Source organism: Strongylocentrotus purpuratus, unplaced genomic scaffold, assembly GCF_000002235.5.
Source record: "Strongylocentrotus purpuratus isolate Spur 01 unplaced genomic scaffold, Spur_5.0 spur5_scaffold_13, whole genome shotgun sequence".
In the NCBI taxonomy this organism is placed as follows: Eukaryota; Metazoa; Echinodermata; class Echinoidea; order Camarodonta; family Strongylocentrotidae; genus Strongylocentrotus; species Strongylocentrotus purpuratus.
This window is the reverse complement of record NW_022145598.1, coordinates 30477811-30502566: the sequence shown is the minus strand read 5'-3', so window position 1 is coordinate 30502566 and position 24756 is coordinate 30477811. Positions and strand designations below refer to the sequence as shown.

The 24756-nt window shown below is 38.1% G+C and overlaps 1 protein-coding gene across 2 annotated transcripts; it reads left to right on the top strand.

Annotated features, from left to right (window-relative positions):
* Nucleotides 1-14332: 14332 nt before the first annotated feature.
* Nucleotides 14333-24591, top strand: LOC584760 (geminin). 2 transcript variants are annotated; one of them, XM_011684249.2, is made up of 7 exons: nt 14333-14463; nt 15728-15855; nt 17605-17706; nt 18412-18549; nt 19515-19637; nt 20317-20406; nt 22189-22431. In XM_011684249.2, exons 2-7 carry the CDS (start codon nt 15760-15762, stop codon nt 22429-22431), a joined length of 792 nt encoding a protein of 263 aa, XP_011682551.1. In that variant the 5' UTR covers nt 14333-14463; nt 15728-15759. The 2 variants fall into 2 exon arrangements, with proteins under 2 accessions (XP_011682551.1, XP_011682550.1); XM_011684248.2 differs by having other exon boundaries at nt 14343-14481; nt 22189-24591.
* The last annotated feature ends 165 nt before the right edge of the window (nt 24592-24756 follow it).

The following is a 24756-nucleotide window of genomic DNA, read 5'->3' as shown; positions in this document are numbered from 1 at the left end:
ATTTCCTGTATTTCTTATAACTGTGCAACTAGATAACCCAAATACAAATTTAAATGTCTAAATATGTTTTTCAGCATAAGGAACTCAACCAAATACTTATTAACACATTTTAAAACACACAAGTAGCAGTAAAAACCACTTGAGCCCTTCCCAAACTCTAAAATGGCACCCCAAATGGCTACCATTTCCAATTTTATCTCATTGTATTAAAGTAGATAAGTTATGAATGCAATCACATGTCTATACTAGAAAGGCACCATTGAAATACATATCAGTGCAAATAAAACCTTTCATTAAATAACTAAATACTTTTATACATAAAGTATAAACACCCACCCACATACACACACATGCACACATATGGCTGATTCCATCATCCTCAACGACATCAGACTGACAATGTGCAACCGTGAAGAGTACTCAACGTCAGATGCCCGGGTTAGATGGAACTAAAAATGGAGACACATTAGTACCAATGTCGCAAAGACAAAAGTCACACGGTTTCAAACAGGAAATGCACCTCAATAGCACATGCCATATCATCTCTGCTAGTAGACTAGGTCATTTCTGTCGCCAATATTGTTGGAATAGCTGTGTATAAACACCGGAAGTGTGGCTCACGTGAACAGATAGATTCTTGAGCAACATGAGCTTTGTCCTTCATGGAGTGGTTTTCATGAAAGTGACCATGCAGAGTGACTTGTACTAGAATTGAAACTCTGCCCTTCATAAATGTAGACCCCTCCTATCTGAGTACCATCTACACGGCACTATACTTTGCACATTCACAATGTGAAAAACATTACTTAAGAATATGTGCAGTAACATTTGACCAGCCCTCGTACATCAAGGCAGCAGAGATTGTAGCTTCTTCTCAAGACCTAGAAAAAGTAATCGTCCGTCTTGGTGGATTTCACCTCCTCATGTCATATCTCGGCAGCATATAGGCCACGTCATGGGCGGAAGTGTGCTTGCAGAGCTATGGGAGACAGTGTACGCCAATGGGTCTGTCATACATATGCAATCTGGTCATGCATTTTACCCTTCTCTTCGTGTTCACATTCTTACTTCAGCTGCCCTCATTGGCGTGTTGATGGGTAAACCTGGCATCTTAGACAGTACAGATAAGGACTACTTAGCAGATCTGTATGGTGCACTCCTCAACCAGGACACGAAGGTGACTGATGTACCTGAGAAGGAGTGTGTCAAACAGTTAAAGTCAGATCATTCACAACTCATTGACCGGGTAGCAGGACAAAGTAGGATAGGGAAACTTTGGTTGCAGTATATCCGACAATTATGTGTCTCTTCTGCAATGTTTCATTCCAGCTGAAAGGACAGGGAACCATCTCAGCTGTGTGAGGGAAATGATACAAAATTTCCATGCTGCAGGACATCTTCCCTATGTCAAATCTGCCAGGTTGTATTTACAACAGATGGAAACTCTAGAGCAAACCATGCCAGGAAATGAATATACACAAGTCTCAGAAAAGGGATAATTCACCATCCGCCATATGGACTCATTCTGTGGTGGAAACTTCTCTGATCAGACCATTGAAAAGTTCCTGATGCAGCAGCTGAAAACATCTAGAGAAATGACTCGTGGACGTGGAATCACAGACAGTACATTGCTAAGTGGGTTCATGCACTTCCTCACTGTGTTCCTACCTGTGATGAACTGGAACAGTTCACGGAGTACACACTGGCACATCAGAGCAGCATAAATAAAGACATACAGCAAAGTTCCAGGTCAAGAGACAATAAAGATAGATGTATCTTTGTTTGATGGTTGCAGGCACATCACCATTTACTGGATTTGAAACTAACTGCCTGGTCTCCTTGTCAACTGGCATCGTCTCTGGCTTATCTGCTAATTGTGATTAACCTGTACAAATCGGCCTAGTAGCGGCATCCGAACGAATGCATGGTAGGAAGTTTACATCAAGCTACGTACCATCGTTAAGAACAAGGTGAAGACCATTGGTGCTAAGAGTAAGAGAATGAAAATCAGGGGACAAAGCACATAAGTCAACCCAACGCTACTGTTCAACAGAATCACATGTGTCCTGAATAACAACACTGAGATGGAATTGTTCTTTGCACCCAGGCACGTTCCTTTCAAATGTGGGGTGATGCGAAAGCCAACAAAGAGATCTCTGGGTCTCCTTCTGATTCATTCACCTAGCAATCCAACCTGCCAGAAATGGTCTCTTTGTTTAAGATGGTGGTCGCTTGCTGCAATCAGTTGTTTGGCCACAACTGTCAACCCTATGCTGAATTTGTTCAGTCATATATTTCGTACACCTTAAGCATTATGGAGCTCATTTGACAGTAGTGTTTGATGGATATGGAAGTGCAACTACGACAAAGGATAGCTGAGCAGAGACGAATAGCCAGAAGTGTACCTCTTTATTTTGATGATGATATGCAACACGCACAACCCCAATACAGCCTTTCCTAGCCAACATCAACAATAAGATGAGACTTATACAAACTCTACGTGACAAAATAGGTATCAAGCAGGCAGAAGCGGATGCCACTACCCTGATTGTCTCCACAGCACAAGCAGTAGAAGAGTCAGAACAGGTGCCAGTTGTTGTCATTGGTACGGGCATAGACTTACTGGTCATGCTAGTTGCTCGGGCAACCACTTCCACAGATATGCGCATGCTATTGCCGCAGTAAATCCTGTCACGGTTTTCAACATCATGAAATTCAGCATGCCATAGGGGGACACTAGAAATCGCCTGATGTTTCTTTATGCTGTGACAGGGTTGTAATACGGTCTGGGCAATCTACCGTCAGGGCAATCGTAAAACTTTCAATATGGTCCACAAGAAACTTGACTATGACTTGCTTGATACATTCGCAGTAGAAGCACCCATGACGAGGTAAAAAAAAAAAAGAGCAGGGGAAGCCTTTATGGGGCCAGCAGTTTTGAATATCTTGATGACTATACCGTCACACTGCATACAAACGGGCAATTGGTCGCAGTTCTCTGAGTTCATCCTTTCAGTTAGAAAGTCTACCTCTAACTAGTGCTGCAGCAAAGCAACATCCATACCGCACCTTTCTACAGTCATTATGTATAAAACGCTTTAGCGACCTTGGTACTAATTAATGTGTCTCCATTTTCAGTTCCATCTAAGGTTGAGTACTCTTTACGGTTGCACACTGTCAGTCTGATATCGTTGAGGATGATGGAAGCAGCCATATGTGTATGTGGGTGGGTGGGTGTGTATGTGTGTACTTTATGCATAAGAAGTATTTTTTAATGAAAAGTTTGTTGTACTGATATGTATTTCAATGGTGCTTTTTTTAGTATAGACACTTGATTGTATTCATAACGTATATACTTTAGTACAATGAGTTAAAATTGGAAATAATGGCCATTTTGGGTGCCATTTTGGATTTCGGGAAGGGCTTCAAGTGGTTTTTATGCTACTTGTGTGTTTTAAAATGTGTTAATAAATATTTGGTTGAGTTCCTCATGCCTAATAACATATATTTAGACAATTAAATTTGGTATTTGGGTTATCTAGTTGCACAGTTATAAGAAATACGGGAAATGGCGGGAATTTGGGCGCCATTTGGATTTTGAGAGGGGGCTAAAGTGGTTATAGCTACTTGGTGTTTCAAAATGTATCAACATGTATTTTAATGAGTTCCTTATCTAAAAAACATATATTTAGACATTTAAATTTTGTATTTGGGTTATCTAGTTGCAAAGCTATAAGAAATTCAGGAAATGGCGGCCATTTGGGACGCCATCTTGGATTGCGGAAAAACGCTCAAGGAGGATTCATGAGGACTTTTAGTATGTTATTCTAGACATATTCCTGGACCTATCCTGAAAAAATCAGCTTGTTATGGAAATGTCCATGTTTAAAACTAATGCTCTTGGCCTATTATACTTATTGTTGTAGATGTAGCAAAAGAAAAAAAACGCAACAGCTGGGGTCGAACCCGATACCTTCCAGTTACCAGGCGATTGCCTACCCACTAGACTAAAGTGTCACATTGCTAATCTCCATGTTTTTTTTTCCATACTTATACTTATTGTTGTAGATGTAGCAAAAGAAAAAAACGCAACAGCTGGGGGTCGAACCCGATACCTTCCAGTTATCAGACGATTGCCTACCCACTAGACTAAAGTGTCACATTGCTAATCTTCATGTATTCTTCATACTTACACTAATTGTTGTAGATGTAGCAAAAGATGTTTTCTGACTAATTCAGAGAGTCGCTTGTTAAAGAAAGAGTATTACATGCTATTTTTTCTTTGTTGAGGGGGGGGGGGTGTCCCCTTTAAAAAAGAGATGACAAGTCAATATTATGGAGTGAAGAAAAAAAAAATAACATGGGTTTATATAAAGGAGAAACTGAGACTCGAACCGAGTACATTGCATTGTGAAGTGATCACTTTTATCCACAAGACCATTTTGCCTCACCGTGATAACTGGTTCGCTTTTTGTTGTTAACACTTTCTGCATGCTAATGACTTTACAAAATGTGCCGATTTACTGATTTGACGCTTTCGGGATGCATTATTATCATCATTTTTGTAGTCCGATGTTGTCAAGATTGCCCGTATTTTTTTTCTTTCAGTTACTGATATTACTGATATAATAGTGAGGTTTTATGTTTATTTCATTTAATTTGCAAACTGCTGACTTAAACTTAAAGTGATATGACAAGAGGCCACTGCCCTCACATAGTATAATGAATAGAACACGGGTCTATTCAATTCAGTATATGCTACGAATTCTATAACAGGGCACCAATGAATAGGGAAGCTTGGCTATTCGATTCTGTTTTCAATAGCTTGCACCTGCAATTTTTGAATAGTTACGTAACAAACTACTCAGCTCTTTCTGACATGGCATCAAATTATTAGTGAATTGAAAACAAACCTGACCCTCCCTTCATTGAGTGACTTTTGTTTGGTCAAATGCGAGGATTACCAAAGAGGAGGTAATAATAGCATTCCTGACATTGCAACAATGACCGCGTTATTTTGATGCATTGTCCCTAAACCTACCGAAGAGGCTCTTTGTCCTTGTCTGGGAGGACAAGCACTTTAGACTGGGGCTGTAGTCTGATTTCAAGAAAGGAAAACAATTTCGGGACAGTTCAAAATAATGCTTGGAAATGGAAATTCAAATGATACCGTTTTAAAAACCAGAAAGATATGGTTTGAGGACAAGAAGCAGGATGTAATTCATTGCTCGGCAATCTTGACTGTATTTAAAACAGAGCATCCAATATACCTGATATTTAATAGTACTGTACAATGTCAATTAAATAAAATAACTAAATAAACAAACAAATAATGGACCTCTTTAGCGAAGACTGTGGATTTTTATTGTTGAGCACTAAATGATTCTGCTCGGTCATACAGGCTAGGTGGGGAATGCTTTCAATAGACTTAAATTTGAAAGGCCCTTTGTATCACTTCGTGCAAAATGACATAGGGCACTTCTAATAAATTTATACGAGAAGTAAAACCCTGTTCATCATTGTTTTCGTGTTGCAAAGTTGTTTACAGACTGAAAAAGGATAGTACGGGACTGTAGAGAGTGAATAAAACTAGGAAATTATAATTGCAAATGTAAAACAACGTTGTAAACCTAGCAATAAGAGGCTCTTGAATGCAGTTTTTAAATGGACATGGCTTTGGGGCTACGCTGTCGATTGCCAGCTAGCGTCGATTGCCAGCTAGCTGTCGATTGCCAGCTAGCTGTCGATTGCCAGCTAGCTGTCGAGATGGGACCCCCCTGGCGATTAATGTGGGGGGGGGGGGGGGTGATTTTTCAAATTTTCGAGGGCCAAACAAAAAATAGTGCTCTCTACCCCCCCCCCCCCCCCCCCCTTCCCCCTCTACCACTGAGTGAAATATCGGCCGGCACGATTTTTTTTTATTTCAGCACATTAAATTTCAAATTGATTTCAAGTTTGGGCCCCCCTAAGAAATCCTGAATCCGCGCCGATACCCACCCCCCCCCCCCAAATAAAAATCCCAAGGCTCCCCTGTAGTTTTTTCTACATTGCTCCCCCCCCCCCCCGCAAAAGGTCCCTATTTTCTCATTGTTTTACATCAACAACAACAACAACAATAATATTTATTATAAAACTCCAAAATTGGTTTGTTTTTATAAATAATAATATCTGCCCGGCAAAATATTTGAAGTAAGTATGTAGATCAAGATCATCAGACTTTATTACACTGATGAGGTGTATTGGGTTCTCTTCACTTGTCTCTTTCTGGCTCTCTTTCTCTTCTCTCTCTCTCTCTCTCTCATTGGGACTGAAAAAGTATTGAATGTAATAATGTTTGATAAATAGATAAAACAGGATTCCTGTCCTTCTTGTACTTCGTAAATATAATACTTTACCTTGCTTACAAGTTAATTGCAAGCTCATTGTATAGATCAATTAAGAGAATAGCAATAAATATGGACTTTGAGTGAGATCAAAATGGGTTTGACATCAGTTTTTCTTTTTCAAAGATTAAAAAAAAAGCAACAGCTGGGTGTCGAACCCGATACCTTCCAGTTACCAGGCGATTGCCTACCCACTAGACTAAAGTGTCACATTGCTAATCTCCATGTTTTTTTTTTCATACTTATACTTATTGTTGTAGATGTAGCAAAAGAAAAAAACGCAACAGCTGGGGGTCGAACCCGATACCTTCCAGTTACCAGGCGATTGCCTACCCACTAGACTAAAGTGTCACATTGCTAATCTCCATGTTTTTTTTTCATACTTATACTTATTGTTGTAGATGTAGCAAAAGAAAAAAACGCAACAGCTGGGGGTCGAACCCGATACCTTCCAGTTATCAGACGATTGCCTACCCACTAGACTAAAGTGTCACATTGCTAATCTTCATGTATTCTTCATACTTACACTAATTGTTGTAGATGTAGCAAAAGATGTTTTCTGACTAATTCAGAGAGTCGCTTGTTAAAGAAAGAGTATTACATGCTATTTTTTCTTTGTTGAGGGGGGGGGGGTGTCCCCTTTAAAAAAGAGATGACAAGTCAATATTATGGAGTGAAGAAAAAAAAATAACATGGGTTTATATAAAGGAGAAACTGAGACTCGAACCGAGTACATTGCATTGTGAAGTGATCACTTTTATCCACAAGACCATTTTGCCTCACCGTGATAACTGGTTCGCTTTTTGTTGTTAACACTTTCTGCATGCTAATGACTTTACAAAATGTGCCGATTTACTGATTTGACGCTTTCGGGATGCATTATTATCATCATTTTTGTAGTCCGATGTTGTCAAGATTGCCCGTATTTTTTTTCTTTCAGTTACTGATATTACTGATATAATAGTGAGGTTTTATGTTTATTTCATTTAATTTGCAAACTGCTGACTTAAACTTAAAGTGATATGACAAGAGGCCACTGCCCTCACATAGTATAATGAATAGAACACGGGTCTATTCAATTCAGTATATGCTACGAATTCTATAACAGGGCACCAATGAATAGGGAAGCTTGGCTATTCGATTCTGTTTTCAATAGCTTGCACCTGCAATTTTTGAATAGTTACGTAACAAACTACTCAGCTCTTTCTGACATGGCATCAATAATATTAGTGAATTGAAAACAAACCTGACCCTCCCTTCATTGAGTGACTTTTGTTTGGTCAAATGCGAGGATTACCAAAGAGGAGGTAATAATAGCATTCCTGACATTGCAACAATGACCGCGTTATTTTGATGCATTGTCCCTAAACCTACCGAAGAGGCTCTTTGTCCTTGTCTGGGAGGACAAGCACTTTAGACTGGGGCTGTAGTCTGATTTCAAGAAAGGAAAACAATTTCGGGACAGTTCAAAATAATGCTTGGAAATGGAAATTCAAATGATACCGTTTTAAAAACCAGAAAGATATGGTTTGAGGACAAGAAGCAGGATGTAATTCATTGCTCGGCAATCTTGACTGTATTTAAAACAGAGCATCCAATATACCTGATATTTAATAGTACTGTACAATGTCAATTAAATAAAATAACTAAATAAAAAAACAAATAATGGACCTCTTTAGCGAAGACTGTGGATTTTTATTGTTGAGCACTAAATGATTCTGCTCGGTCATACAGGCTAGGTGGGGGAATGCTTTCAATAGACTTAAATTTGAAAGGCCCTTTGTATCACTTCGTGCAAAATGACATAGGGCACTTCTAATAAATTTATACGAGAAGTAAAACCCTGTTCATCATTGTTTTCGTGTTGCAAAGTTGTTTACAGACTGAAAAAGAGATAGTACGGGACTGTAGAGAGTGAATAAAACTAGGAAATTATAATTGCAAATGTAAAACAACGTTGTAAACCTAGCAATAAGAGGCTCTTGAATGCAGTTTTTAAATGGACATGGCTTTGGGGCTACCCGCTACCGCCGCCAACCAGCTAGCTGTCGATTGCCAGCTAGCTGTCGATTGCCAGCTAGCTGTCGAGATGGGACCCCCCCTGGCGATTAATGTGGGGGGGGGGGGGGGGGGGTGATTTTTCAAATTTTCGAGGGCCAAACAAAAAAATAGTGCTCTCTACCCCCCCCCCCCTCCCCCTTCCCCCTCTACCACTGAGTGAAATATCGGCCGGCACGATTTTTTTTATTTCAGCACATTAAATTTCAAATTGATTTCAAGTTTGGGCCCCCCTAGGAAATCCTGAATCCGCGCCGATACCCACCCCCCCCCCCAAATAAAAATCCCAAGGCTCCCCTGTAGTTTTTTTCTACATTGCTCCCCCCCCCCCCGCAAAAGGTCCCTATTTTCTCATTGTTTTACATCAACAACAACAACAACAATAATATTTATTATAAAACTCCAAAATTGGTTTGTTTTATAAATAATAATATCTGCCCGGCAAAATATTTGAAGTAAGTATGTAGATCAAGATCATCAGACTTTATTACACTGATGAGGTGTATTGGGTTCTCTTCACTTGTCTCTTTCTGGCTCTCTTTCTCTTTCTCTCTCTCTCTCTCTCTCTCATTGGGACTGAAAAAGTATTGAATGTAATAATGTTTGATAAATAGATAAAACAGGATTCCTGTCCTTCTTGTACTTCGTAAATATAATACTTTACCTTGCTTACAAGTTAATTGCAAGCTCATTGTATAGATCAATTAAGAGAATAGCAATAAATATGGACTTTGAGTGAGATCAAAATGGGTTTGACATCAGTTTTTCTTTTTCAAAGATTAAAAAAAAAGCAACAGCTGGGTGTCGAACCCGATACCTTCCAGTTACCAGGCAATTGCCTATCCACTAGACTAAATTAAATGTGTCACACTGCCAATCTCTATGTATTTTTTCATATTGATACTTATTGTTGTAGATGTAGCAAAAGATGTATTCTAACGACTAAGTAATTCAAAAAGTCGCCCTTAAAAAAAAAGAAAAGAGTATCACATGTTATTTACTCCTTTGTTTAGAAGGTGGGGGGTGACCCCTTTAAAAAAGAGATGGAAAGTCAGTATCATGGGGTGAAGAAAAATAATAATAAAAAAAAATAAAGGAGAAGCTGGGAGTCGAACCGGATACATTACATTGTGATGCGATCAGTCTTATCCACAAGACCACTTTGCCTCAGTGCCATTCTCTGGTTCGTTTGTTGTTAACACTTTCTGCATGTTAATGACTTTACAAAATATGCCGATTTACTGATTTCACGCTTTCGGGAGGCATATTTATTATTATTTTTGTAGTCCGATGTTGTCAAGATTGCCCCTAATTTTTTCTTTCAGTTACTGATATATTAGGGATGTTTTATGTTATTTTCATTTATTCTGCAAACTACTGACTTTAACTTAAAGTGATATGACAATAGGTTACTGCCCTGACATAGCATGATGAATAGAACACGGGTCTATTAATTTAGTATATGCTACGAATTCTATAAAAAGGCACCAATGAATAAAGGAAGCTTGGCTTTTCAATAGCTTGCACCTGCAATTTTTGAATAGTTACGTAACAAACTACTCAGCTCTTTCAGATATGGCATCAATTAATGAATTGAAGAAAACAAATCTGACCCTCTCTTCATTGAGCGAATACTTTTGGCAAATACGTGGATTACCAAAGAGGTAATAATAGCATTCCTGACATTGCAACAATGACAGCATTATTTTAAAGTATTGTCTCTAAAGGTAGCATACTGAATAAGCTATTTATCCTTGTCTGGGAGGACAAGGCCTTTCAATATCCACATCATAAGAAAAGAATAGGCTGGGGCTGTAGTCTGATTTCAAGAAAGGAAAACAATTTCGGGACAGTTCAAAATAATGCTTGGAAATGGAAATTCAAATGATACCGTTTTAAAAACCATCAATTATATATGATTTTAGGACAAGAATCAGAAGATTCGTAAATATTCATAATTGAATGACACACGCCCTTAAAACTAAAACAACAACAACAACAACATGATTTTTCCGTAGAGATCAGTGGGTTGTATTTAATACTATAGGAGCAGCAGCAGCTACAGTACCGTACCCTGCCCGGTATCCGCCCGATAGGCAGTTTTTCTTAGATAATTTTTCTGAAAATGAATTATACAGGCGCTAATGTATATCAATTGTAGCCGAAATTCTAGCGAATCCAACCATGCCATTCTTATGCCTGAAATCGTAAGCAATTGTCCGTAGTGCGCCGTCTGCGTGAGGCATTTTCCTTGCCTATTTCCGCCTAGACCTGCCCTAATTCGTCCCGATGGTGGACGCGCATCAAAAGTATAGAAAAGGGAGACATCTCGGGTAAACGTTAGGCCAAATAAAATTGCTTCCCAGTAGAATTTGATCTACATGATATTTTGATAATTGATATTTCTTTCTTTATTTCTTCTTTTGCCTCTGTAGGCCTACTAATAATGTCTGTTCACTGTTATTCACCACTTTCTGATCTGGGAAAATTCTGTAACTGCCTTTCCGGGAAAATCCTGTGACTTGTCTTTAATGTTTTAATAATGGTAATCAGACAAATCTGACTAAAGTCACTTAACATATCGCTAATCATTTTTAAATTAACCACTAGGGTGAAAGAATTTAATTTAAAAAAAAACTTTAACCACTATCAAAGTGAACATATTGTAAAATAAAGTAATGGTGCTTCATTTTTAATTATTTTTAAATGCAAACTATTCTCGACATCTCTCAAATCTTGATTCAAAAATAAATTAGCGTATATTTTTAGGCATAATAATTGGTTGGAAAAAGCATCTAGCAATATTGTCATTAGAATTATCATCATCGCCGACATCGTCTAAATCATCATCATTACAATTTTAGGGTATATAGGTCTATAACGCAAATGTGGTTTCCTTTTTGATTATTTGTTTAAGACTTCAAGTTGTTGTGTTTTTTGTTTTCCACTTGTTCTAAATTATGCAGTATTATATTTTGATAATGCATTCAATAATAATTATAGCCAACTTGAAAGACAAAACTTTCCGAAATGATCTTAAAAACGAAGTTGTCGATTCACTTCCATAGAAAGTCAGTGTTTTTTTTTTGCAAAATAATGTAGTATAATAATTAATGCAAAAGGAGTGGTGGTAGGGGGGGGGGGGGGGTCACCAGTCACGTTTTTGCCACTTCAACATCCAAAGAGGGTTGAAAGCTATTGTATAAGTATTTTGTTGACATTACCGAGAACAACTCAAATCATGTCCTGCAATGTATTGCCCTTCTCTAAATTTGGCACTATACCCCCTCCCCCACATCTTCTACATAATTCATCTATTTATTTATTTATTCATTCAATATTCATTCATTTTATTGCCGAGAGATATTAATGTGATGGATAGAGATAAAAAAATGTTCACCTTTTATTCGCCATAAAACTTTAGCAAACTAACAACGTATATAAGAATTACCCTAGCCATTTGAAAGGCTGACAGGCGTATAGGCCCCTGTGAAATGTATCATTTATAGTTTTATACTACTCTTTCGATAGCCATTCATATAGGTTTATTTCACATAAAACAACATTTATTTTATTCACAGTCAGCTGACGGAAATTTGATAGCAGCGAAAATGTCATGGTCCGTGTTGGCAAAAATATATAACACACAAACATTTGAAAAAAGATATTATAGCCTAATGTATAGAAGCACTAAGAAAAAGGATGTAAAAGTGAAGAGGGAGACTAAAAGAAAAATCGGGGAAAGGAGGGGTGTAATCGAAGAAAATTGAGGGAATAAATATTAAACTAAATTAATTAAAACAAAAACTAATACATCAATCCTCTGCCTGCATCCTGTATCGTATCAGAAACAAGCACTCTTTTCGCTACAAAGCCACGACGCTGGATTGAAAGGCGACACAAGCTTCAGCGACATAGAACATAAATACAAACTTTTTGCAAATCTACCAAACCTGGCAACTTTTTAAAAGCCGGACTTAGTTGTCATCGGGATCACTTTTGGAGAACCGAACTTCCAGCATTTTTTGCAACATTAATCAATCATATATAATTTTGTCACAAAATTTAACTGCATGATTATCACATTACCACATCGTTACCAGAAATTGTCGGTTGCTCGATCGAACGAACGGCCAAACATCATTGCAACATTCTTCGGGGGGGGGGGGGGTTCAATCTCAGCCTCCCACCTTATTCGCCTACCATTACCCCCCGGAAAACTACCCCCAAAGATAATTACCCCTAAGGACAATTACCGTGCCTCGACGAGCTACCCCCGGAAAAGAGTCCCCCCCCCCCCCACCCCCTGAAACTTAACCCCTATATAGGACAATGCCCCCCTGTGACAACCAAGGACAACCGCCCCGAGGACTACCCCCTGTTCAGTATGAACAGGGGGAAGTCAACCTCGATAATTAGTTGGGTAATTTTTAGGGGGAGATCATTAATTTCAGGGGGTGGTAATTGTCCTCTGGGGGTTTAATTGTCCACGGGGGGGGGGGGGGTAATAATTGTCCTAGAGGGTAATTTTTCGGGGGGGAGTAACTTCCTCGGGGTGGTTGTCCTCGGGGGGGGGGGGGGGGGGGTAATCGTCCTTGGGGTAATTATTGTACCGCTAATTGGCCGGGGGTGACATGCCCAAGGGGTAATTGACCTAGAACCTTCAAAGGGCAATAAATAAACAGCTACTCAATTTACACTGAATTTTATTTTCTGGTTGTAAACTCAACAAAAAATGAATGGCCACCTCTAAATGATTATTTTGTAGACCATGCAAGTGAGCCTGCAAAATGTTAAGTTTAGTAGCACGGTTATGATTGCTCATCAAAAAGTGAAACAACATTCCGTCTAGCAGATTTTGACAACTGCATGGCTGTAATCCCAGTAAAGAGTTTTATGCCTGGTGACCATGTTATCTCATTTATGATCTTTCTTTTATTTGCAAAATGTAGGTCAACATATACGGGGGGGGGGGGGGGGGGGTGAATTCCCAATTTACAAACTGTTTATAGGTCGAATGTAGTTTTATAGTATTTGTGTATTCTTCACCTTCTTCATACTCTCGAGTTGCGATTTTATGGAGTAAGCCGAGTGTTTTATCATGGAAAAAAGACAATGAAGTGTGCACTTTCAAAAAACCAACCGCAGACCTAAAAACACACACAAATAGACTATGTTAGAGCATAAACAACGCACGGTACATACACTGAACTAGCGCGTGTGTTTGAGTGGGCGGAAATAGGGCAGGGGCATCACAGGGCGACATGGCCGAGTTCAAGCCTCGATAACTTTTTATAAATAATAATTTTCGCAAGAAATTTGCTCAGGTAAAACATCAGGAATTTAAACTTCCATATCTCTTTAAACAAAAGTAAAATTTCCACCATATTTTTTTTCTGATCGTTTTGAATAGGAACTTGATGTTTTTTAAAAAGGTTGATTCACACCTAAATAAGCGCATAGCTGACTGCTGCACAGTGACGTCATTCGCGTATCTCCGTTAAATGGGCGATCGACAGTGTACCATATTTCGTGCACATGTTCCTTACAACGTGTATGCTGCTATAGGCAAGTAAGTCGCACGCCTTCATTGCGCACCGTAGAAACTCGGGCGATGGAAGACGGCCGTTGTGTCTAATAAGCCACTGGTAACAGGGGGGCGGTAACTGGGCAGGGTACGGTACGTGTGGACTAGAGTACGGACATTCGGTGCGGCAGGCGGACTATTGGTGCGAGACCTCCTCAGCACAGATTGTCCGTCAGACATTTGAGGCGTGCACGGAATGTCCGACACGGACATTCTGCGCGGATAAAATCCGCACCGATCGTCCGCTCTCGATCGATCTCTAATAGTCGGACGATCGGTGCGGGTTACATTTTACGCGGTCACACCGGCCTAAACTAATTTGCATATAGCCCGCGATTCTTGAAATTTAATTTCACATGAAACTAATTTGACGACGCGGCTTTATTCTCAACTCACTCTCTCAAGGTAGCACCACGTCACATTTGGAACAGAGAAGTAAGGGAGATTTAGAAGGTAACTCCGGTAATTGTTGTTTGCTTGTTGGAAAAGTTCAATTTAGTATCTAACTCTCATAGTCTAATACACTACAATTTTTGTTGTTAAAATGACGAGTTCCAATGACGGAACCGGTGCTCCGCAGCGCAGCCAGCTCCGACGGGGCTAGGGGCCGGGTGTAAGATCAATGAGATCTGGAGCATTTGTTAGGGTGGGGCTTTGCAGGTCTGAGAATTTTTTTTTTTTTTAATATTTAAAAATCTATGAAATGTATTTAGATGTTTGAATAACAAAATATGAGTTGTATGCAGCCCTGCACATCAGCAGGAATCAACTATGAATATGATTTGATGTCACCGACGACGTCGACCAATTGCTCTGACTCTGAGTCTGAGTCTGAGCTGACTCTGAGCCTCTGGTCTGGACTGAAGTTATTTTGTAGATTATAAAATAATAAAAAAATGGAACAAAGTCAAACTGAAATGAAGTGTGAAGTGAAAGTAAAACTTGAGAATGAAGAAAGATGAGATGAGAAAATGACGGGATGAAGAAAAAAAAAAAAGATCTCGAGTCTAAGTTACTCTAGACTCTAAGTTAGATCTAGACTCTAACAGTTAGATCTGGATCTATCTGTTATGTTAGACTAGATCTATCGCCTGTATCGGACAGATAGACAGACTAGACATGTGTAGCAAGAGAATTACAAAAACAAAGAAAAAAACTAGTGAATGTCTGTAGGAGAGAAAGAAATTATTAAAGAATAGAGTCTAGATCTACAAAAAAAACATAAGGAAAGAAAAAATTAAAAGGAGTGATCCAACCAGACCCTTGCAGCATATACCGCCGTTGAAGGACAAGAACAAAAAGAGAAGATATAGACTAGCCTAGAGTCTAGACTCTAGACTATTGATAAGTGATAGAAGGATGAAATTTTGGACATTAAAGGCCCACTGCACTACTTGCAGCTACTTGCGCCCTCTATATAACAAACAATGCTTAATCGGTGACCATTGCTCCCCCATGATCCTCTTTTTCTTATGTTAACTGAGAGCTGAGTTGATGAGATAACCACCTGTCCAGTGACCTTGCAGGGCAGTCTAATCCCTCCTATAAACTACGGCAGATAAGCTTTAAAAGCAAAATTGAAGAACAGTTGTAAGGAGAAATATAAAATATATTTTTGTATTGAGGCTCTTTTTTTACCATTGGTTGTGAAATGTTCCTAGACCCTAGTTCAGAGTTTTGTATTGATTTTTTCTTTCAGATCTCAAGTAACAGCATATTTCCCAAGAAATCATGAACACAGAAAAGAGCGCATCCACAATGACCCCATTGGCATCCTCCAATGGCAGGAAAGCAGTGCGGAAGGCAAAGAAGTTCTCAGACAGTTCGGTAAGACTTTCCAACACTGTCGGTGCTCACAATTCAAGCGCTTGTTTATTAAAATGGCAATTTAAGGTACATGTAGATCTAGTATGCTTTCCTGTTCTGCATTGTCCTTTGTACAACATTTTTCTCTTACATGTTTGTTTGCTTGAATGATGTTACATGTACATGCCTCTCCTGAGGTTATAGTGAGCGTGTGTGGATCATTGACAAATAGACAAATCCTGGCCAATATAGAGCGTCCATTTACTAAATGTATGATGGGTAGACGTGTAAAATTTCCCATTTTGTTTTACCTTGATTTACCTTGATTTACCTTGATGTTGGGCTTCAAGTATAATTACTTATATGCCCCTCTGCAGCAGGATTAATATCTGTATGTACTGGGGATTGCGCCTACGTCAGAGCTTTGGACAATGCAATAGCAAGGAAACATTTCTTTAGGGTTGTACATGTCATATTTAGCTCTCCATGCTTTTTCCAGGTTGGATTTGAATGAGTTCACAGATGGGCTATCAATTACATAAGCTGGAAGCGCATTCCATAAATTGACGACTCGTTGTGAAAACGATCCCATTCGGAAAGAAGTGAAGGCTCTAACTTTCGATACTTTGAAGTTGTGGCCACGTGTTCTGTCATTCGAGGGTCTTAGAAAGAATTGGTTGGGGTCACTGCGGTCAATCCCATGGAAAAGTCTATATGTTTGTATCATATCCGCTCTGTGACGATGGTATACAAGTGTGGGCAGTTTCAAATGTCTAAGCCGGTCAGAATATTCCAGGTCACGAATCGATAGAAGAATTTTTGACATCCTGCGTTGCACTCTCTCCAGCTTTAGATGGACTCTCTTGAGAACAGGGTGCCACACACTGGAGCAGTATTCTAAGGATGGCCTTATTAAAGACTTGTAGAGGTGTACAAGGCCCGATTCATCCACGAATGAAAAGGTGCGGCGAATCAGGCCAAGCTTCCTGTTCGCGGAGGATGCAACTCTGTCTACATGCGCTGAAAACTTCAAGTTGTTGTCGAAGGATACTCCCAGATCAGCCTCTAGAACCACAGATGTAAAAATTGACGAGTTGAGGTTATAGTTCACATTAGGGTTAGACTTCCCAAGATGCATCACCTTTGTCTTTGACTCATTTACGGGGAGTTGCCACTTGTCCGTCCAGTTTGCAAGGAGATCTAGATCATGTTGTAATGCAGCACTATCTTCTAGTGAGTTCACAGGAGAGTACAGCTTAGTGTCGTCTGCAAAGAGTTTGACTGTAGAGGATACGGACGTAGATAATGAATCTGGAATGTCGTTTATGAAGATCGTAAATAATACTGGACCGAGGACGCTTCCTTGCGGAATACCACTTGTGACCAGACAGGAAGAGGATTTGGAGCCATTCACTATCACTTGTTTTAAAGATGACTCTTTATACATGCAGCAGTAAACATTAGCAATTGGTTGTATCTCCCCAATTGATGATAAATTCACAATAAATAGTAGACCTATGTTCATGTTTTATGTACATGTACAGCGCATACCGGTACATGTAGTAAGATACAGCTCGTATCAAACGTCTAGGTGTGTACAACCCAATTATTGCCAATTACATCAAACAGGTCTGATCGAGTCACATCGCAGCCGAAGTTAGATCAAATCATCAAAAGGTTTCAGTTCATTTCTCAAACAAAATCTCTCTCTTTATTGTGATCTTGTAATACTTTTTTTTTCTTGTTCACTTTTTAAAATCTTTATTACAGAGTTCTCCCTCAAGGAGAAAGTCATTGCAGCTACTCCAGCCAGTAGCCGGTGCCCAGTCACAGCTAGTGGGGTCAGATGGGGTTATAAGACTCACCAAGCAGGTGCGTAACAAACAATGAAAAAAAATGTAATTCTGAATAGGCTGTAAGATACATACATTGAACTGGAGTCGGGCCAACTCAGCTCAAAGACAACTCGGCCCAGCTGCAAAAACATTCAGTTTTTGCAGGTTTAGGGTTAAAGTTAAGGTTAGGGTAAAATAACAAAAACTGACCGTTTTAACAGCTGGGCCGAGTTGTCTTTGAGCCGAGATAGCCCGGATTCATTGTACTGTATGAGTACAGAGCATTTGCACGTACTTGTAGCTCTGAAAGACCGTAAAAGAACTTGAAATGGTTCGTAAGATTGAAGTATCCATCTCGCATACAAACAAAAAAATAATAAGAAAATTCAAGTCAATTCAATTCAAATCCAGAAAAAAACTTTAGCGTGAACAACAAGAAGCAAAGTTGGTGGTAGAACATGACTTGTTTCATTTCAAATCCAGAGCGTGCTTTATGACCTAAAGTCACAAATTGAACAGTGTTGGTTTAAAACCAAGTGCATCAGTTCATTGATTACTGCTCATAAAGCCATATTGTAAGACTCCCGCCAAATCCCCTCTAGCGCCATTTCAGGTCAGCCGTAGCAGTATGCTATATAAATCCAGATCTATTATTATTATTCTCTTTAAGTCATATTTGACTCTTCAATATGTATATTATATAATCGCAAAATGTACATGTGCATCTAATATTATATTACAGACGAGTAAGACCCCCAAAAGGAAGTTAGCAAGCGATGGAAAGAGTCAACCCAAGAAAGTTTTCCGTTCCGATGGAGGGAAGAACTTTACCATCTTTGAGGATACATCCAACTCATCATCATCATCATCCTCACCAACAGTGTGTATTATAGTAAAGTTAAATAATGTACACATTCTCAGGCAACAATAGGTCTCAACTCTAAATCTTAATTAACACGTTAAGGCATTAATACTAAAAGGCATCATTTAACAATGTTAAATCTGTGATGCATGGCCCTACATGTGTACGTGTTATCAGTGTCTGTGATATGGTGTAATATTGAAGCCCTAAAATAAATTGCACTTCGAAATGATCATGAAGTGCTTCAAAAGAGTAAAAAATCTTTGAGTGAGCGGTTTTACCATACTCATTTTTCCAAATAGACTGCAGTGTTATAAAAACCATTAAAGGTAAAGACCAGTATTGGAAACGCCCCAATTTCAAAAAATGAAATGGAAGCTCTTATTACCGATCATGTGAAAGAATATGTTTTGAATAATACATGATGATAAAAATTTTGCCGGGAAACCTCCTACTATTTGATATATTTGGTAAATTAGTTTATCTATTGGACTGTGAGAGATAAAAATGCACGCATCGCGCACGTGTGCGTAGTCCCATATACATGTACATCTTTCTGTGTACAGTGCTTAATTGTAACTTTATGAAGACTGGGCCAAATTTCTTAGCATTATGATGGTTCCAGAACCTTGCAGTACATCTATGCTAGATGATCAACCTTTTCTGATCGATTTCACGACGTTTCTTTCACAATGCAATCGCATGACCATAACTGGTCTTTATCTTTAATAACTTTTTAAAAAATCAATCATAAATATCTTGATAATAAGACAGGTGGTCGGCTTGTAAAAGTCATGGGATTCCTGACTTACCTAAAGGTTTATAATTATGATTGCAGCATGAGCTAAATCCAGGATTTTTTTTCAGAATCTGAGGCAATGTTGTTACAGAGTCACTTTAATTCTCATATTTGATTAAAAAACAACTCTGTTCCAGTGGGTTAATCACCCTCCCCTCACTTTTCTATCCCATTTCAACTGTAGCCCTCAGCTGAGCAGGAGGTGCTAGACATGATGACCGGGCCTGAGCCCACAGGCAAATACTGGGAAGAACTGGCTGAAGAGAGGAGAGTTGCACTGGAGGAAACACTCAAGGAGAATGAGAAGGTTAGTGTCTAAATACTCAGGTTGGATGAATATATGTAGAAGTTAGCTGACTTGCAGGAAAATACTAAGGAGAAGTTCCTACAAGAAGAGAAGGGTGACCCGCAATTGGGAGGGGGGGTATTTGGTTGGGAAGTAAATTACAGTGTTAAGTACTTTTAATCTCAGAGGTTCTTGGGAGCAATCACCTTAAGAGAAGCTCACTTTTAAACCCATATGGTGCTGTATCACCATCCAAAAAATGGTTTGTATACTGCCCTCAATGGGACACGTTAGCTTTGTACAGATAGATGGACATGATAGGGCTGGCTATGCTTACAGACCAGGGGAGTGTTTCACAAAGACTAAGATCGACTTTATGTAGCACTTAACTATGGCAGGCCATTCATGCCACTGTTTGCTCTCACCATTAACTGACAATGGTCTCTGAAGAGACATATAAATCGTGGTCACAAATCTACAGAATTTACATGTTTTGATACATGTAGTTCATTATTGAAGAAAAAGATCTAAAGATTATATTGGTGAGAGCTAATAGTGGCATGAATGGCCTGTCATAGTTAAGTCCAAAGTAAAGTCGATCTTGGTCTTTGTGAAACACCCCCTGATCTGCTTTGAAAATGACTCCCTCTTTGTTGTCTCTCATTCATCTCCTTGTATATATTTTTTTATCTCCCACTAGCTCTTCATTGAGAACAGTGAGCTGAAGGAGGAGAATGACAAACTCAAGGTCATGGCCGACCAGGCAGAATACCTTGCTGATGTTGTAGAGGTGAGTTATTGCAAAGGCACTTTGAAGAAAAGAAAAATCCATCTTTGTGAGACAATCATTGTGTAATAGGTGACATTATTTTGCTTTATTTTGTCAAAGATAGAGGTCACCAGATTTTCTGAAAGTGGCTCATAGCCTGGCTTTAAAAAAGGGACTTGATTACAGTACTGATATACAAGTGTGCATTTAAGATATAACTGAAGAGCATTGTCACCAGGCATATCATGTCTCAAAGAACAGTCAAGGAAGTCTATGCACCCATTCAGTACGATGTTATGACAGATCTCTAAATGAACTGATTGTCAGGGAATGGCGAAGGCAGTGAGTCGAGTGACATCCGATTCTCTTCAATGACAAATCAAGTATCAAGTATCAAGTTTATTTGTCTTCCAGAAAACACATGTGACAAAATATAATAGAGTATAATCATAACAGTACAATGTAGAACAAAGGAAGACGAGGAGACCTTGGTTGAAGCACAGCTTGTTAAGTTAAGGCCCCCTCATATGATGTGACAAAGATAACTTATTTATGAATACAACAACAAATATGGAATATATAAAAACTATTTACAAAATACTCTCAGTGAACAACTACCCAACGTTGCATCTAATATGATCTAATATGGACAAACCCAAGCCGACACCAAGTCGAGACATCAATGAGTTATTGCTCTCTGAGTGCAGAGGTCAAGTAGGAATATATGGTATATTTAGTATGTACAGATGAGAAAGAAGAAGAAAAAAGAAAAGGGATAAAGGGGGTTATATGTCAAAGTCAAGAATTAACGAAAAAAAGATCTAGAGTAGAGTTAAATATGCTACAGTACACTAACAATAAAGCTTGATAACACATTCATGTGTCATCGACATACTTGTCAAGAAAATATGACTTTAGTCTACGTTTAAAAACTGAGATACTTGAAGCATTTGTTATGGTAGTATCAAGTGAATTCCAGAACCTGGGGCCAGTGGACATTAGTGTATTCAAAGTGAAGGTTGTCCTTGCATATGGTAAATGGAGAGCAGAAGCCTGTCTAGTATTATAGCTGTGAATTTGGTTATTCTTCTAAAGATTTGAGCAAGGGCAGGAGGGAGGTCTCCAGAGTGAATGCTAAACATGAGCATTCCAAGTTGCATTGAATAGAGATCTTCTAGTTTTAGAATACTGTTTTCATAATAAAGTAGATTTGTATGTGCACGATAATTGCTTTACAAATTATTCTAATAACCCGCTTCTGCACAACAAAAAGCCTGTGGATTTGAGTTTTGGATGATTTGCCCCATACCAACATACCATAATTAATATATGATAAAATAAGAGTAGAGTACAAAATGAACAATACCTCTTGAGGTATACATGATCTCAACTTATAAATAACACCAGTATTTTTTGACACCACTTTACTTAATTTGTCCACATGAGTTTTCCAATTCAGTTTCTCGTCTATGTATATTCCAAGAAATTTCGTTGAAGTTACTCTCTCAATTGGGTTATTATTGAATGCCACTTCGCCTGGCAAAATATTAACTGAATTACTGAACAGTATATAATTAGTTTTCTGAAGATTCAAGGATAACTTATTAGCATTAATCCACTTCATTACTTTTCGAAACTCTTCATTAACAGTTTTCAACAATGTTTGTGGACATCTATGAGAAAAAAATACACTTGAGTCATCAGCAAAAAATATGAATGATAATACAAATAATACAAATATTATCAATAGGCCTCGTAGTTGGTTTATATTTATATTTTTCCTTTTGATCTATGTCCATTTAGACCCTGATGAATAAGATGGAGTCATCTCCTCAGAAGACGCTCGAAAGCAGAGACAATGTTGGTACATCCGGGTATGATGACAACACAGAGACTGATCATGATCAGGGTAGCGACGATGAAGAGGAAAAGGACATTGATGAGGAGGATGAGGACGAGGTGTTTGTTCACAAAGAGGACATCGAGGATGATGCAAAAGAAGTTGGAGAGTCGATAGCCACTGAAGGAGAGGAAGATGAAGTATAGCGTGAGGCAATTCAAACAAACTGAGAGCATCTGGAACTTCTGACTTGTTTCCCATCTTGCAATATTAGAAACTGACAGCGGAGATGATGTAAGGTGCTTTGAAAGGGTTAACAACTATGATAGGACATGAAGAACAATTATAGCTTTGAGGGATTAAATAGAAACTGACAACGTTTCAGAAAATTTTGTGTTTGTGCACCCCATCCAGGAACATTAGGAACGGACAAACGGATGATGCAAAAGCTGACAACTATCTAAGAACAAGGATCTGCTATACATTTGTAGCTTCAGGGAGAGAAAACAGTCTTAACTTTTCATGACTTGTGTGCTAATTTGAGAATATCAGGGACTCCCAGTGTAGATGGTACAAATGACTTCAACAACAATCAAAGCAGGGAAGGAAGATGAAGTAAAGCTTCAAGGGATTCAAAACAAACAGGACATTTTAAACCTTTGCTTACAGAAACCTGGTGGTCCTGAGAACCGAGAGACCTTTGAAATATTTACCCCATCTGCGGGCAGATGTAGCAGCAGAGTGAACAAGAATTGCTAATTTTAACTTATTTTAACAAGTTGTGTCTTGTAAATATTTGTTACTAACTTTAACACTTTATTTTCATTTCATGCAATTATTGACGTTAAGGATGTGTGGTCTGCAGGCAGATTCAGTAAGGATAACTTCCTAAGTTCCTCGGGTACTCGTCTTTTTAAACAGTAATTCTACTTTTTTGTGTGTGTTTGTAATGTTCACAGCTTAGTGGTATAATTTACAGGGACATTTTTTTAAATATAGATGGGGATACATTGTATTTGATAAACAGGAAGAAATGGTTATTAAGTTGGTAATTGTTTTAGAAGACAGTTATCACACTGACATGGAAGAGGAGGAAAAATTAAAAATATACATTTTGATGGTTAAGCATACTGTACATGTACATGTCAATTCGTACTGTCCTCCCATTATTTATATCTCTCTGTTTCTGTGAAAAGTATGGTAAGAATCTTTTCTTTAAAAAAATTAATTTGGTCATTGAAGAAGAAGAGAAAAGGACTTTTTAAGTGTTATGCAGGTTTCTCGTGCAGATAAGAATACATTATTTAGTTTCCAGACAACAACCACAAAACTTTTGCGAAGCTTCTCAGGAACTTGAAAAAGTGTTGAAATAGGACAAACTGCACTTTTTCTGTTAATATTCAAACTTTTGTTGACAAAATGAATGCATGTTTTCTCATGTTCAAGATTGAAAGAAAAAAAGAGGAAACAAATTGTGTAATTTACCTTGACTTTTGAGTTCATTAAATCCTTTTTTTTTAAATGTTGATTTAGGCTTACAACAATTACATTGTAGTTGTGAGTTCTATCCAATTTTACCATAGAGGGGGTACTTCCACTCATCCCTAATTTCCTTGTTCAGTGTGCTGTATTCATGTGATATAACATTTCCATACCATGGTATTATTTGAATTAATCTAATGGATATTACAATGTATGTACTATGATTTCTTAATTGCAATGGGTCCATGGCTTTTATGTAATGTTCACATTTTTTCTTCTTACTGAATCCATGTTTGTGCCTGATTTCAACTCAAAATGTTACAATGAGAAGTGAGAAATTTCTGGGTTTTTTTTTTTTTTTTTTTACTTTAATCAGATTAAATCATACTACATTGTACACTGTACATGTTGTAATGATAACTTTAAGATGCTCCAATATAATTTTCAGTGGGGCATGAGAAATTAAAACAAGTACCAAATTACATTGTTGTCTAAAAACAAATTGTAATGGAAAAAGAAAAGACACTGAGTCTTCATAATGCATTTTTTTTTTAAACTGACATATGAAATCAGAATACTTTTCAGTTTCCTGTATTAACTTTTTCCAGTTTCAAGCTGCCTGTTAAACCTATTCTTCCAATTTTTCTCTGTTTTTATTTCTTCCACTTCATAATGTTAATAAACAGCAGTAAATATTGTGCATCTGACTGTTCCGTTTAATTTAATGTGCTCTCATTTTTGTTAGCTATTTTATTAATGATTTCAGATGAAATAATTTTTAATAAATTGACTGAATCCTAAATTGTGTACAAGTATAGTTTTATGTTCTTTGAAAATGATACTTGTCAATTATCAATTAACATTAAAAGTATGTGTTTATTCTAGGAAAAATGTACAAGAGTATTTAGTTTTGTTGTCATTTATGATTTAGAAAAGATGAGGAAATGGCGGTGGCTGTAGTGTTGTTTCCTCTAGACCTAAATACATTTACATGTATACAGTGTAAGTTTCCTTTTTCCTTTTCTCTTTCTCTTTCATTTCTTTTATCT

Bases quoted from the DNA above. Each gene is read 5' to 3' on its own strand.
- LOC584760 (XM_011684248.2), top strand. From the start codon at position 15,760: ATGAACACAGAAAAGAGCGCATCCACAATGACCCCATTGGCATCCTCC. The intron at 17,707-18,411 runs GTGCGTAACAAA...ATTATATTACAG, and splicing joins TTATAAGACTCACCAAGCAG to ACGAGTAAGACCCCCAAAAG. The intron at 18,550-19,514 runs GTGTGTATTATA...TTTCAACTGTAG, and splicing joins CATCATCATCCTCACCAACA to CCCTCAGCTGAGCAGGAGGT.